The 13497-nt window shown below is 41.4% G+C and overlaps 1 protein-coding gene across 3 annotated transcripts in view; it reads right to left on the reverse strand.

The window, feature by feature from the left end:
- Positions 1-13497, reverse strand: part of LOC119461662 (dedicator of cytokinesis protein 1-like) — an 87695-nt gene that overhangs the window by 2052 nt on the left and 72146 nt on the right. The window contains exons 39-42 of one of the 3 annotated variants that reach the window (XM_037723048.2): positions 10431-10457; positions 5159-5423; positions 3743-3842; positions 911-1140 (exon numbers count right to left, since the gene is read on the reverse strand). In XM_037723048.2, the coding sequence (XP_037578976.1) occupies positions 911-1140; positions 3743-3842; positions 5159-5423; positions 10431-10457 (622 nt within the window). Of the gene's footprint in view, positions 1-910; positions 1141-3742; positions 3843-5158; positions 5424-10430; positions 10461-13497 lie in introns of all 3 variants that reach the window. The other 2 variants (XM_037723042.2, XM_037723036.2) reach the window with 2 other exon arrangements.

Consider the following 13497-nt stretch of genomic DNA (forward strand, 5'->3'; position numbering starts at 1 on the left):
TGCCGAATCTCGATTGTACACGACCCTTCCGCATTCTGACGCTGTCATTCAACAGTGATAGCTTCTAATTCTGCTACAGGCGACTCTTTCCTCTTGCGAACCTTCCTTCCAGGAATGGGCTGCATACTACTTCTTTCTGGTGTTTTACGTGCCAAAACCTGTTCTGATTATGAGGCATGCCGTAGTGGAGGGCTCCGGATTAATTTTGACCACCTGGGGTTCTTTAATGTGCACTACAACGCAAGCACACAGGCATTTTTGCATTTCGCCTCCATAGAAATGCGGCCGCTGCGGCCAGGATTCGATCCCGCTACCTCGTGCTCAGCAACACAACGCCTTAGCCACTGAACCACCACAGCAGGTAATGGGCTGTATAATCCATCACTTCAACGGAACTGCCGTGGTGCGGTGGTTAGAAAATCTGACTTGCAAATGAAAATATATTGCCATATGCAATCGTATTTCGTTGACTACTGAAATAAAGTTGATGACAAACAATTTTATAAAATTTTACCTTAGTGTTTACAGTACACTTCATCCTGGTTGGTATATCCTTACAATTTGCACACAGGTACTCAGTGGGAACGCTAGCACGCATGTGTACAATGCTCATGCCATCAGTGGAAGACAAAACATGGTCCTTGCTCTGCATCAGAGCTGATTGAGCAAAGTGCTACAGTGTGTTCACTTGGCTTCTTTATCATTTTGCAGCCATGCTTACAGCACGCTGCTTGCATCTCTGCGAGATGCACTTATGAAACATATGAAATCAACAGTTCTCTGCAGTGCCTGAGTGGGTGAAATGTGAGCAGAGTGGACAACTCGGCTAAAACTGTCTATTGATTGCCCAGTGCTACTCAGTATCATAATAAATGACTGCTGCCATTATAATTAATAAATTTCTACTCACTCGATTCTTTGTCATGCCAGGAATGCTGAGGGATGGCTTGCGTGCTGGCAATGCAGGTGTATCCTCTGTCACGTTGGTGTAATCAGCATACGCCTGCTTCTGAGGGAGAGGCGGTGGCCTGTCAACCTCAGGGGGAGGTTCTGGTGAGCAAGTGGGCACACTTGAGCTGGCTGGAAACATGGGGAAGCTCGTAGCGGTAGCCAAGCTTGGTGTAGTTGCCCCTCCAGCTGCTGCAAAGACAGCACTGCATGAAAGACAGCTAGAGACAAAGTATGAAGTGAAGGAAAGCATAGCAGAAATTAACTGCCTTTTTAATGGAAATTTGGAATCAATTATGACTGAGGATTAAGAGGAAGCTTTAGCTCAGGGGCTCCTACCTAAATACATGGGAAAAGAGAACTCGCCTTTCTCGGCAACCACCAAACCAAATTTGATGCTAAAGCTTCCTCTTAAATTAGCATTAGCATCATAGTCTTAATTAAGGAAAGGGAAGTGAAAGAAAAGATTACTTGCTGCTGGTGGGAGCCAAATTCGCAACCTCCATGTGATGGATATGATGCTTTACCAACTTGAGCTATGGTAGTGACTGGCCCTCTGTCCGCTTTTCTCAAGTAGCATATATATTCGAGTAAGGGCTGCACTCGTGTAAGAGCTGCAACTCAACTTCTCAGCCCAAAATTTAAGATTAAAAAACATTGAATAAGAGATGCGAATGCCCCTCTAAGAGTTAGTTTGGCCAGGTGTATTTTCGTGCTAGCTGCCAGAAGAAAGTGTCCGACAATGAAGGTGCTGCATTCAAGATAAAGGTTGTGTACACTGATCAGCGTGACGGCAAGCATGAAGCCGGCCACAAATTCAGCGTGAACAAAAACTGTGTACGTTAGTGGTCCATACAGAAAGAGGAGCTCATAGGAACAAATAACTTCATTGTGAAAAGAATAGCGTTTCGTTTTTTGGTACAAAGAAACCACGGGGATCACACACAGCTGGAGAACATGGACTGACATAGCCTGCCCCTGTGCAAGGGCTGCATCTTGACAAAATCGTAAAAAAGAAGTGCAACTCTTACACGAGTATAATACAGCATTTGTGTACAGGTACTAAACCTAACCCTGGGAATGTTAGCCAGTGCTATTCATGACCATGATGGCAGATGTGGAACATTGATTCAACCACAGGCATCACCACGTAGCATGTGAGCTCAGGAGCAGACAACTCACCTGCCAAAGAAAACATAGGAGAAATTAATAGTATTTTTAAATATTGAAATGTAGAATTAATGATGGTTAAATTTTCTAAAAGCTTCATATTCTTAATAAAAATATTCCTAATGTTGACTTCATATGGTTGCGCCAAAAAACCTAACTCCTCGGATCCCTGATTCATCTTGCTCAGTCTACAGTAGCATTTCACATACTGTGGACCCCTAGTGATGCTTGAATGGGCTCAGGAGCGTCTGCAAAGCCACCCAAGAAAAGTGCTGTTTATGAGCATTGTACCAAAGAAGCACGGGGAACACTTGGTGCTGTTAGCCCTTCAGGCAGCAAAATAGCACTAAGTTGCACAAGAGCACAATGAGTTGCACAATGCCTTGTGCAACTCAATGCATTATTTGAAGCAAGCCAGTCGGGCCTCCCACTTGCACCCCACAGCACCACTGCTCTCAAACACATTGGAAACAAACTATGCATGCTCCATGCCTAACCTAGCGGTATCTATTTGATCAGCATTTATCTTGGCGTTGCTGCTAAATTGGTGCTAGTGGCGAGCCTCGCATCTAGCCTGAGTGCATGGTGTTGGGCTGCTGAGCACGAGGTTGCGGGATCGAATCCCGGCCACGGCGGCCGCATTTCGATGGGGGCCAAATGCGAAAACACTCGTGTACTTAGACTTAGGTGCACATTAAAGAATCCCAGGTGGTCCAAATTATTCCGGAGTCCCCCACTACGGCGTGCCTCATAATCAGATCGTGGTTTCGGCACGTAAAACCCCATAATTTAATTTTAGCCTGAGTGCACCACAGTTTGTGACAGCAATAAGCAATCTACGAAAGCCAAGTTATCGCAAACCATCATAGGCTATCAATGTGCTGCGTTAGGCCAACCAAAGCAGTGGCACGAATATCATATTTATGAGCGAGACTGACCATTACATGGGCAGAATTAATCCAGTTGTTGTGTATTTGAGAGGAGCACTGCCGTAGTGCGAAAGCGGTAGACCACCATTAAATTTGAAAAAAAAAAAAAAAGTGAAAAAAAAAAACAGTAAAAAAAAAAAAAGAGTGACACTACAGATGGTACACCCAAACCACTGATATATATGTTTTCAGAAGTACTCTAAAGACATAGTACTGACATGCTGACTGTAAGTCTTTCCCGCTATATTGTTAGATAATCATTACTAATTAGTTAAAGAACACAAAATAAATACTGGAGGTTTCTTCAGGTGGCTACTCACAACATGGAGTTAGCTTCAGTATAGAATGCTTCGTATTTTAAAAGAAACTTGGTACATCTTAGTGGGGTACATCTTATGTGTTATACATTTTTGTGTAAACTGTTGTTTGATTAAACTGTAGCAGTGAATGATTCAGTTTCCCAAACTATTGAAATGCTGTCAAGTGTCTAGGACTGCCTTCTATGGAGACAGGCCCTAGTGATGAGCCTTGAAACACCTGTCTGGCTGTCCCTTTGATTTTTAATGGACTGCAAAGCAGAACCTAATAATAAAAAAAAAGAGTCTCAGCTTTATGTATAAGCAAGGTAAAACCAAATGCAACTGCACAACAAGCAATGCTGGATGCTAAACATGACTATTTCCATGTCCAATCACCTTGAGAAGGTGGTGTTGAAGGAGGGAGCTTGAACTGGCCACTGGAAGGTCTGCTGTGCCTCTTTTCCGCTTCTGATCTTAAGGGACGATGAGGAGTGAGCTGACATAAAGAAAAAAAAAAAAAAAAGCAGAATGAGTGCATGCTCTGGTGCCACATAAAATCTAAGAATCCCATGAAAACTTTTTTTTTTCATGTATCTATCACACCAGGGCATTCATTTGGCAAATCAGTTCTGCTGAAATCCACAAGGTGGAGGAACGTTCACGAAAAGAAAAATTGTTGTGCTACTGTCGGACTTGCCATGGTGGCTCAATTAGCTAAGGCGTTGCGCTGCTGCGCACGAGGTTGCAGCGGGCCGCATTTCGATGGAGGCGAAATGCAAAATCACCTGTGTGCTTGCATTGTAGTGCACGTTAAAGAACCCCAGGTGGTCAAAATTATTCCGCAGCCCTCCACTACGGCGTGCCTCATAATCAGAACTGGTGTTGGCACGTAAACCTCTAGAAAGAAGAAGAAACTGTCGGATGACAATTTTCCCTTTCATGAACCTTCCTACCCCTTGCAAATTTTTGTAGAACTGATTTGCCATATTCAGTGTCCCTATGCTTTGAGCTGCCGATTAATTCAGCCTTGCCTGCAATCTGCTAGCTTCCTGGTTAGCTCAGATGGTAGAGCGACTGCTCCGAAAGGCGTTGGTTCCAAGTTCGATCCCTGAACCAGGACGAAGTTATCTTCAACTGCGAACTTTTTTTTTTTTATTTAGAAACCTACATGGGCTTCCTTTGTCGCCTCATGCTTTTGTCAGGTGGATGAAAATTTTCACTTCCACGGTACTGATTAACAGCAGTTTCACATCTATATGGCAAAGTTTCCAATTTTCATCAGCTTTGTGTGGAATGTGTTTGTACATGACCAGTGGGGATGTCTGAATATTTGAAATTTCAATTATGAGCTGAATAGTCTTTGTAATTAGACTCTGGAACATCTGTCAAGTCTATAGCATAAAAAAGATAATTTGAGTGTACACAAATGCTTCTGCCTGCTTGTAATGCCCTTTAATGTCACATATGTTGCGGCATATTCTCAATTTCAAATTAACATTACATGTAAATTAAAAAAAACATCGCAAAAATATAAATGAAAGCATCTGTGCTTTGCCCACATTTTTATTTTTACCACCATCAAATCTTAGAGGCATTTCAAGCTGTCAACATGGCGGCTACATAAAACATGCTAGGAATTATGGGGTCAATCACTGAACACAACACCAATGTATACTATTATGTCATGACAACTAACATGAAAGTTGGAAATACTGCTTTTCTTTTTTTCCCCTCACACACAATAATTTTTTAATGACGTTTATAATCAGCAGACAATAATTTGCTAATAACGTGCTCTGAAAGAAAACTCACCTGTTCATTCAGTTCAATGATGGGTGCCTCTGATCCTTTATCAGTAGTCGGTGGCAGGTCGTACCACTGAGACTGAGACTTCTCCTCATGCTGGGAGCTCAGTGATGCAGCAGAATTGCGCCTCAGGGTAAGTCCTGTGCTGTCACGACTCTTTTTTCCATGTGATTTGTGTGGTGACACCACCGAGTTCTGCTTTGCAAACACTGAGGGCACAAGTGCCCTGGCCATCTGTGTGCTTTGTGGCTTCCCAGGTACACTCGGCAGGCTGAGGCAGAGCAAGATGTAGGTAAAGTGTAAAAGCAGTAGCAAGTTGCATTGTTGATTGACATGTAACAATGTGCAACTTGGTAACAAGACAGGAAAAGAAAAAAAAATCTAGCCTGAAATGTGAAGTTTCACAATAAACATAACATCCGTGAGGTGAATCCACAATGAACATGTATACAGCACTTTAGAGAGAGAAAAAAGTGGGGCTGATGCTGTGACAAAAGAACAAAAGCAAAGGGTCTTTTTTATCACACAAAGTGAAAAGAAACTTCAGAGGCTGATAGCACTGCACCAATTTTAACTCTATATAATAGGTATTAATGCAGCACAGTTTACCATACCATATCTTAGGTAAGCAACATAGTTGCAAGATATCACCTTATGACTTTATGTAAGCACAAAGCCAGGAACAAATTTGTAATAGATACTTAAATAATACCTCTGTCGAGGTCCAGAAAACAGATTGATTTGAGCTAAGTGATGCCTTAGAATAATGAACAAAAAGAGTGGGTGGATAACCCACATTCCCACTGCTGCAATATCTACATTATGCATCATAGCTAAAGCTTTAATAATTACTACACGATCAGTTCTTGTATTACTAGACTGAACAATTAGAGCCACGTTGTGGATCTCATGGCACAAACATGACACAAATGATGACAATATTCATGAACAAGAAAGGAAAGAAGAAAACAAAAGCCCAGTCCCTTGTACTGTGGTAATGCTGTCCAGTCAGCATTTTCTTGCACAGATAAAGTAATTGTCTCTAAGGTCTTATTGATACCCTTCTAATTATGCATACGCAGCCTAAATGAAAATGTATAAAATAGCACTGACACAATGTTTATGCCTCTGTTTAAACAGTGAGAAGCTTACAGCCAATATTTTTTTTTCTTCTTCTTTTGTCACAATCTGTCTTTAAAATTGTGCTAGTGCTTTTCTACATTCGAGGGTATTCCTCCGAGGTTTATATTTCAGCACCAGCATGGGCACATAAGGTGTAAAGCAATAGTTCACCACTAATAATTAATGTTTTCATGATTAAAGCAAGCTTTGTACATGCAAAAGACATCGAAATACCCATTTCAATTTCGTTTTTAGAATAACATCCAAGTGATCACTAATTATGAATCACAATATATAGGCACTATGTACAGTTGCGATTAAATGTTTGGGGACCAAAGGTGCCGCAATATTTAATTTTTGTTTCGCAGCCTGGGCATTCTGGCTGAAATTAGGAGCGCACGCGTGTTTGACGAATACATTGTATTAAACCAATTCCAGGCCGCGGAGCTGCGCTTGAATATACGAAAAATTTTTGCTGGTGCTGTCGTCCACAAACTTTTGTACATGTATACGGGGTCATCATTTTTAAGTTTTACATAATTTTTAAAAATCGTCCGTTGCAGATAATATAATTCTAGTCCTTGAGCTGGATTATTCAGAGAGGCGGACATTAGTAGCACAATAAATCAAAACACATATTCAACTAATTAACAAAATTCACTAATTAAATTAGTTAATTACTTTACGACACATATTGCAATTTACTAATTGTAGCCAGTGAGCTTGTCAGGTGTACCCACTTCGAATGAATTTACAGAATGACACCAGTTTCAAGATATGTGCCATCAAACTCGGCATAAAAATTTACTGTTCCACTTTTTTAACAAAATGCTCTTTTATGCATTGAAGGAACGCCCATGTATTTTGTCCTACACTTTTGGAAATATCTCGCAAATGGTGTCATCCAGGAAATTCATTTCAAGTGGATATGTCTTGCAAGCTCGCTGGCTACAATTCGTAAATTGCAATATGTGCCGTAAATCAATTAATTAAGAAGTTAATTAGTCAATTTTTTCATTAGTTGAATAAGTGTTTTGATTTTACGTGCTAGTAATGTCTGCCTCTTCGAACTGAAGCTCAAGGACAAGATTTATGCTATACGCCACAGGCAATTATTAAAATTCCATAAAGCTTAAAAATTATCACCTCGTATGTAACCCAAATAGTTTGTAAACAACATGTAAATTTAAAAATACCACCTAAAGCTTATGGGGTGCAAATTAAAAAAGTCCAATGTTTTCAATACAGCTGAACCTCGTTATAACAAAGCTGCATCAGACACAAAAATGCCTTCATTATATCATGACATTCATTATAAGCATAGATTCGTTACATGCTGATACAGTATCAGTGAGACACCTTTCAGATTTACTTTGGTATATGTGTTTGTTACATTGAGGTTCAACTGCCATTTTGTCTACAGAGAACAAAAAAGTGCAAAACTATGTTTGCTGCATATACTTAAGCAGGCTGCAAATCTAAATTCCAGGCTGCAGAATAGACCTCTCCCAGGGTACATCATACAGCGCTGGTTACATCACAACGTGACATCACCTCAACATGCCCAGTGGCCCTGGTAGGCAAAAGAGCTGTCGCTGGCTGTTGGCATGCTGCAGTCGAGTGGTCAAGGCTCCCTAGTGATGCAGTGCTTGGTGCGGGTGCACAGCATATAAACGCGTTTATTAAAAACATTTTTTTTTTGCCTGAGCTTTCACAATGATCTTGTCAGCCAGGTTAACAGTATTGTGTGCTGGAGAACATCCGTGTGACGTAAACCGCATTAAAATTGACAACGCTGTTTTTTTTACTTTTGGAAGTGAACAACGTGTTAGTCTGTGATTGACTGTGCGATGAAGAGCAGCGACATCGGCTTTTCTGCGAAAATGTGACATGTTTGTTGTGGTGTGATAAAGTGTGCGGCGAAAAACAGCGACGATATTGCCTCATCTTTGTATAAAGAAATGGACCACATTGTGCGTGTGTGATTTACTGTGCGATTTATTAGCAATGGGTCTCACTTGCGAAAATGTTTACATGCGTTGTGTGCAATAGGGCCATACACAGTGATCAGAGGTTGACACAACTTCAAGGCCTGCCATTTGTGTATAGATGAAAATGAATGAGACGTGACGATCTGCGAGCCGTCTGCACAGTGTCCAGAAAAAAATGTTCATTTCAGTATAATATATGAGCTGAAAAGTATGACTGTAAATGAACTCTTAGCATGTTTTTATCATTGCTGGAACAGCGTACTCTTCGCCACAGGGAATGTACATGTGCTGCTAGCATGCTTTTACCATTGTCAAAGCTGTGTGTACTATACGCTTCTCCATGGGGAATGCACAAGAGACCCACTGAAATTTTACCGTTTAATAGGAAATCGCTCATGGGTCTTTAAGTAAAACAGTGAACTTTCTTGTTTTCGTTATTGTTATACTTACTTACACGGCAGGAACTTTAAACTGCGATCATGAGTTGAAAGCAGCAAAGAGAGGCAGCAGACACGTTGGAGGACATCAGTCACAGCGAAGTTACGGTGCAATAAATCATGCATTAATGTACGTTTTGTGCATTCACATGACAGTGATTAATAGTTAAAGTTAATTAAATTATGGTGTTTAACATCCCTAAGCCGTACAGTAGCTTATGCGGGATGCTGTACAGGAGAGCTCCGGATTAATTTTGACTATCCGAGGCTTCTTACCATGCACTTAAAGCACGATAATGATAATTTTTGTATTCCACCCACATCAGAATTAATACGCTGCTGCTGGGTATGGTTCCACTGAGCCACCATGACGGGTATGGTTGATAGCTGCAGACAAAGTTCATCTTGTACACCTTTTAACACTGCAGTGTAAGTGGGACACAACTTGAATACCTTCATGTTAACGCAATGTAAATTTTTTGTCCTAAGACCAGCCATTTAAATGAAGTGTCGTTTTGACACCGTGAAAATGTGCATCTTCTGTGGTAGACTTCCAAAAGAAATAAAATTTTTGTGGCTTTTTGATCTCCAGAAGAGGCATTCTTATGAAATCACCATATGCTGACTTAAACGAACCATGCACTGGGGAATAGCACAATGTTGTGCAAGTAAAACGAGGACGGTTACTTCCTAAACACAATTCGTAGATGCTGTCATTTCAAAAAATAGCAATATGCAGCAATTTAGATACAAGCAGCACTGTTACGCAGAGAACTTCAGCTGGCTGAATGTCTTTTGCCAACCAGCGCCCACTTCAGAGGTGTGGCAGATGGCAGTGGCACTTCCAGTGATGTCATGCAGTTTGCAAACAGGGAGAGGTCTATTGTTCAGCTTTTTTGCAGATCCCACGACTCACAAACTTTTGATGCCAATAGTATGTACGTATATAAGAAATCCATACGTATATGTAAACCGAAATAAAATGCCTAACAACACACTCAGAGCGCCAACCAGTCTATTATACCCATGTCACTCGGGCGTTTGGAAGGCCTTCCAACCGATAGTCCGTCGACTCAAAGGTCAAGTTCGAGCTGTTACACAGGCGGTTTCGAAGGCTGCCAAGTCAATAGTCTATCGAGTCAATGGAGCACCCTACAACTCCGATGGCCTTTGAGCAACGGAAGCGGAAACAGCGCCAACAGGCCCTCTCTTCACAGTGTGCTCGTACTCACGAATAGAAAGAAATCAAACCAAATGCTCTCAAAAATAGTATGTACGAGTGTTATTAATTATTTAATAAAGTATTTTTGCCGCTTGAAATGTGCCAACTGTGCATACTCTCGACAACAGCGAAGTGCTTGTGTTCGTCCTGCCACAGTTTCGCTACTCAATAACTTAAAAACTAAACATATATTTATAACAATGTATAAACAATTTATTAAAATACATTTCTGTGCTTTTGAGTGGATTTAATATTATTTAACTTTTGATGACATGAAAACAACACTAAAGATCCGTAGCGCCACACAATTTTTGTGAGAAACGCCTGAACCACTCAACGGCCGTTCAAGAGCGCCGTGTAGCACTCGCGACAACTTCTTTGAGTCAATAGAGTTGTGGCGTTTCGAAGGCCGTCGACTGGAAGGCCTTCAAAGCGTGCCCGTGTGACACGGGTATTAGAGAAAAGCTTTAGAGCTGCAAGCAATAATAAGATAAAATAAGTAGTACCTGGTCACAGAGGCTGTTTTCCTGTTACTGCTAAAAAAAAGAAAATCAAATTTGTTAGTTAGTAAACGAGAATAAGACAACGCAGCCACTTTAAAAGCATCATATGCAAAATATATTAGCAAACACGCCATTAAAAACAAGTCACGTTCAGGCAATAGCTGTCAGCCTTTCAATGAGCTCATGAAAATAATCATTTGAAAGACCTGCACCATTAACAATTAATTGTGTAAAGTGAACAAAAAAAGAAAAAAGAGGGAGGACTAAAGAGAGAGAGAAATGCCCATGTCACACAGATGACTATGAAGGAGTGGTAATTTGGCTAAGGTTGCACGTTGGCCTTGCTGGTATGACATACTGAACGCCTTAGGCATAGCGCACCCAACACTGGACACGAGAGCAGCACAGGACATGTGCGTGTTCTGTGTCGCCATGTGTATGTGTGTCTTCAGTGTTGCTCTTGCATTCAATGTTTGGTGTGCTACGTCTAAGGCCTTCAGTAAGGTAATCTGGAGCACTATCATGAGCACTGGCGAGGTTAATGGCATTGTATTTAAGCACAACCTTCCTAAGCCCTAATTTCAGCAAAAAATGACTCCATTTTAGGCACTTTGAAACTTTGCTGCAAGATAGTACGGAGTTAATGTGAAGCAGTGGAGGTGCCGAGGAATAGGGACAGTGCTGGGAAGTTGGCCCCTCTACCATGGGCACTCCAAACACTTATGGGCATGACAAAGCAACAGGTTTATCGAACCAATCGACCAGTAGACCATACGTCAACTGAAGGCATGAATCGAATATCTCATGAATGTGCTACCAGAGTTACTGCAAAAATGCATACTGCAAAAATGCATACTGCAAAAATGCATACTGCAAAAATGCACAGGTGCTATACAAAAGCTTTCTTGAAATTTACAATAGGTAAAAACGTTTTGGACATGTTGTTTGCTTCCTGACAAAAAAAAAAAAAAAATAAAATAAAAAAATTAGGTTTATTGGTTTATGTGGTTATTTGTTGTCAGCTCAAACCAGAGATGCACAGGCTCGGGCTTACCCGAAAGCCCGGGCCGGGCCGGGTAGAGCAGTTTTTTCACGGGCTCGGGCCGGGCTCGGGCATGGCGTGTGCTTTTTGACCCGGGCCCGGGCTGGGCTCGGGTTTTTTGACGCGGGCCCGGGCCGGGCTCGGGCTTTCTGGTGGTGCGCATGTAACGTGCAGCAAGTTATTCTCGGGCCTCTCAACTCTGAAAAACATGTATTTTTCAGTCTCGGGCCGGGTTCGGGCTGGTTTCGAGCCGGGCTCGCGCCTGGCTCGGGCCTAAGGTAAGGGGGTGGCGGGCCGGGCCGGGCGGGTAACGTAGACTATTTCCGGGCCCGGGCCGGGCCCGGGTCTCGCCATAAAAGTTTTGATCGGGCTCGGGCGGGCCACCCAATGTAAAAACGGGCCCGGGCCGGGCCCGGGCTGCAAAAATCGGCCCGTGCAGTGCTCTAGCTATGCCATCAAATGTCAAGCCCATTAGGCAGTTTTATACTAGGCTTCCTTTCTCACGTGAAACACTTATAAGCAAGAACAGGCCCCTGTCATTTTCAAAGCTAATCTATGTGGCTAGGCAGATGTTAACAGCAAGAAAACTTTCACTGATGATTTGGCTAATTACTTAAAATGTGTTAATTAAATATTTACATACCGTATTCCCTTTAGGCCACATGTTGCAGTTGTAAAATTGAAGCGGAGCAGTAGTGACGTCATGTCTGCTTAGAAGGAAGTTTTAGACTCGCAACACTTTCGAGATACTACTTGTTCTTAAAACAGTTAGGTTTCCCAAAAGCATTCCTCTAGCAGTTCAAGACGATCATAACTGGAACACAGATGCATATTTTTAGCAGATTTCGGGGATAGATATCTCAAAAGTGGTGCTAGTCTTGAGATTTCTGCTAGCATACATAACTTCACAACTTCTCAGCTTCAATTTTGCAATTGCAACATGCACACTAAAGTGAATAAAGAAAAAAACAAACAAGTTATTTGAACATTTCAAGTAATTAGCCAAATTAGCACTGAAATTTTTCTTGCTAACGTCCATCTAGCCATGTAGCCTAGCTGTAAAAATGGCAGGGGCGTATATAAATCATATTTTTAAGTATTTCATAAAAGAAAAAACATTCAGTGCACATACCAGGCCTAACATTAGAGCGTGCTACCCGCTCAGCATACAAATGAACCGAAGCTGAGCGGGGCTTCTGCAAGTGTGCAGTGATGCTGATTCTGTCCGTTTAAATGTAACCTTTATCCATTTATTGCAGCTTCAGCATCATTAAAGACAGACAATAACAGGAGAGACAAATTAGTTAATTTCTCCATTGCTTTACTGAACCTACAAATGTGGATACTATGCCTCAATCCAGAAATAAATGTCAGATATGGTATACTATATTTGTCCGTTTTACATGCACTGTACCTGGAACACACCACCACTTAACCACTTATAGGAATTTGCCTGATGTAATGCATAACTGGGAGAAACAATGAAGAGAGAACCTGCATGACACAATACTGGTGCCATAAAAAATTACTCATGAAAAAGTAAGGGAAGATGGAAATCTAACGAACTTCCCATTTATTAAGTGATTTTTCAGTGCAGATCTAATCAGAAATGTCTTAAAACGTAGGCAACATGCTTTAATTGTGATTGATTAGTGTTATTGGTGCTTTATAATTATGAGGTTCAAATTTGGCAGCAGCAAGTGCCAACATGACACTTGAAAGGAGTACACACACACTAAACTGGACTAAAACAGACACTAAACACACACTAAAACATGGATTAAATGACTTTTATGAAACTGAAGATTATCACACGATATCAGGTCATGTAATTTGAAAACAATAACTGCAGTGCTAGTGCTCAAATCTGTACGGTGAAGGTAAGCTCCGCACAGTACATTACTGAGATGTTGTCACAAACATTTTCAAATCTGCCGAACTATTTTTTAAACCTTGCATCAAATTGGATTGGTGGCTTGACTTCCGTGCTGCTTAGAAAAGCTGATTGGAAGTGGGTTCTGAAGCCCA

This window comes from Dermacentor silvarum, chromosome 1, assembly GCF_013339745.2.
Source record: "Dermacentor silvarum isolate Dsil-2018 chromosome 1, BIME_Dsil_1.4, whole genome shotgun sequence".
In the NCBI taxonomy this organism is placed as follows: domain Eukaryota; kingdom Metazoa; phylum Arthropoda; class Arachnida; order Ixodida; family Ixodidae; genus Dermacentor; species Dermacentor silvarum.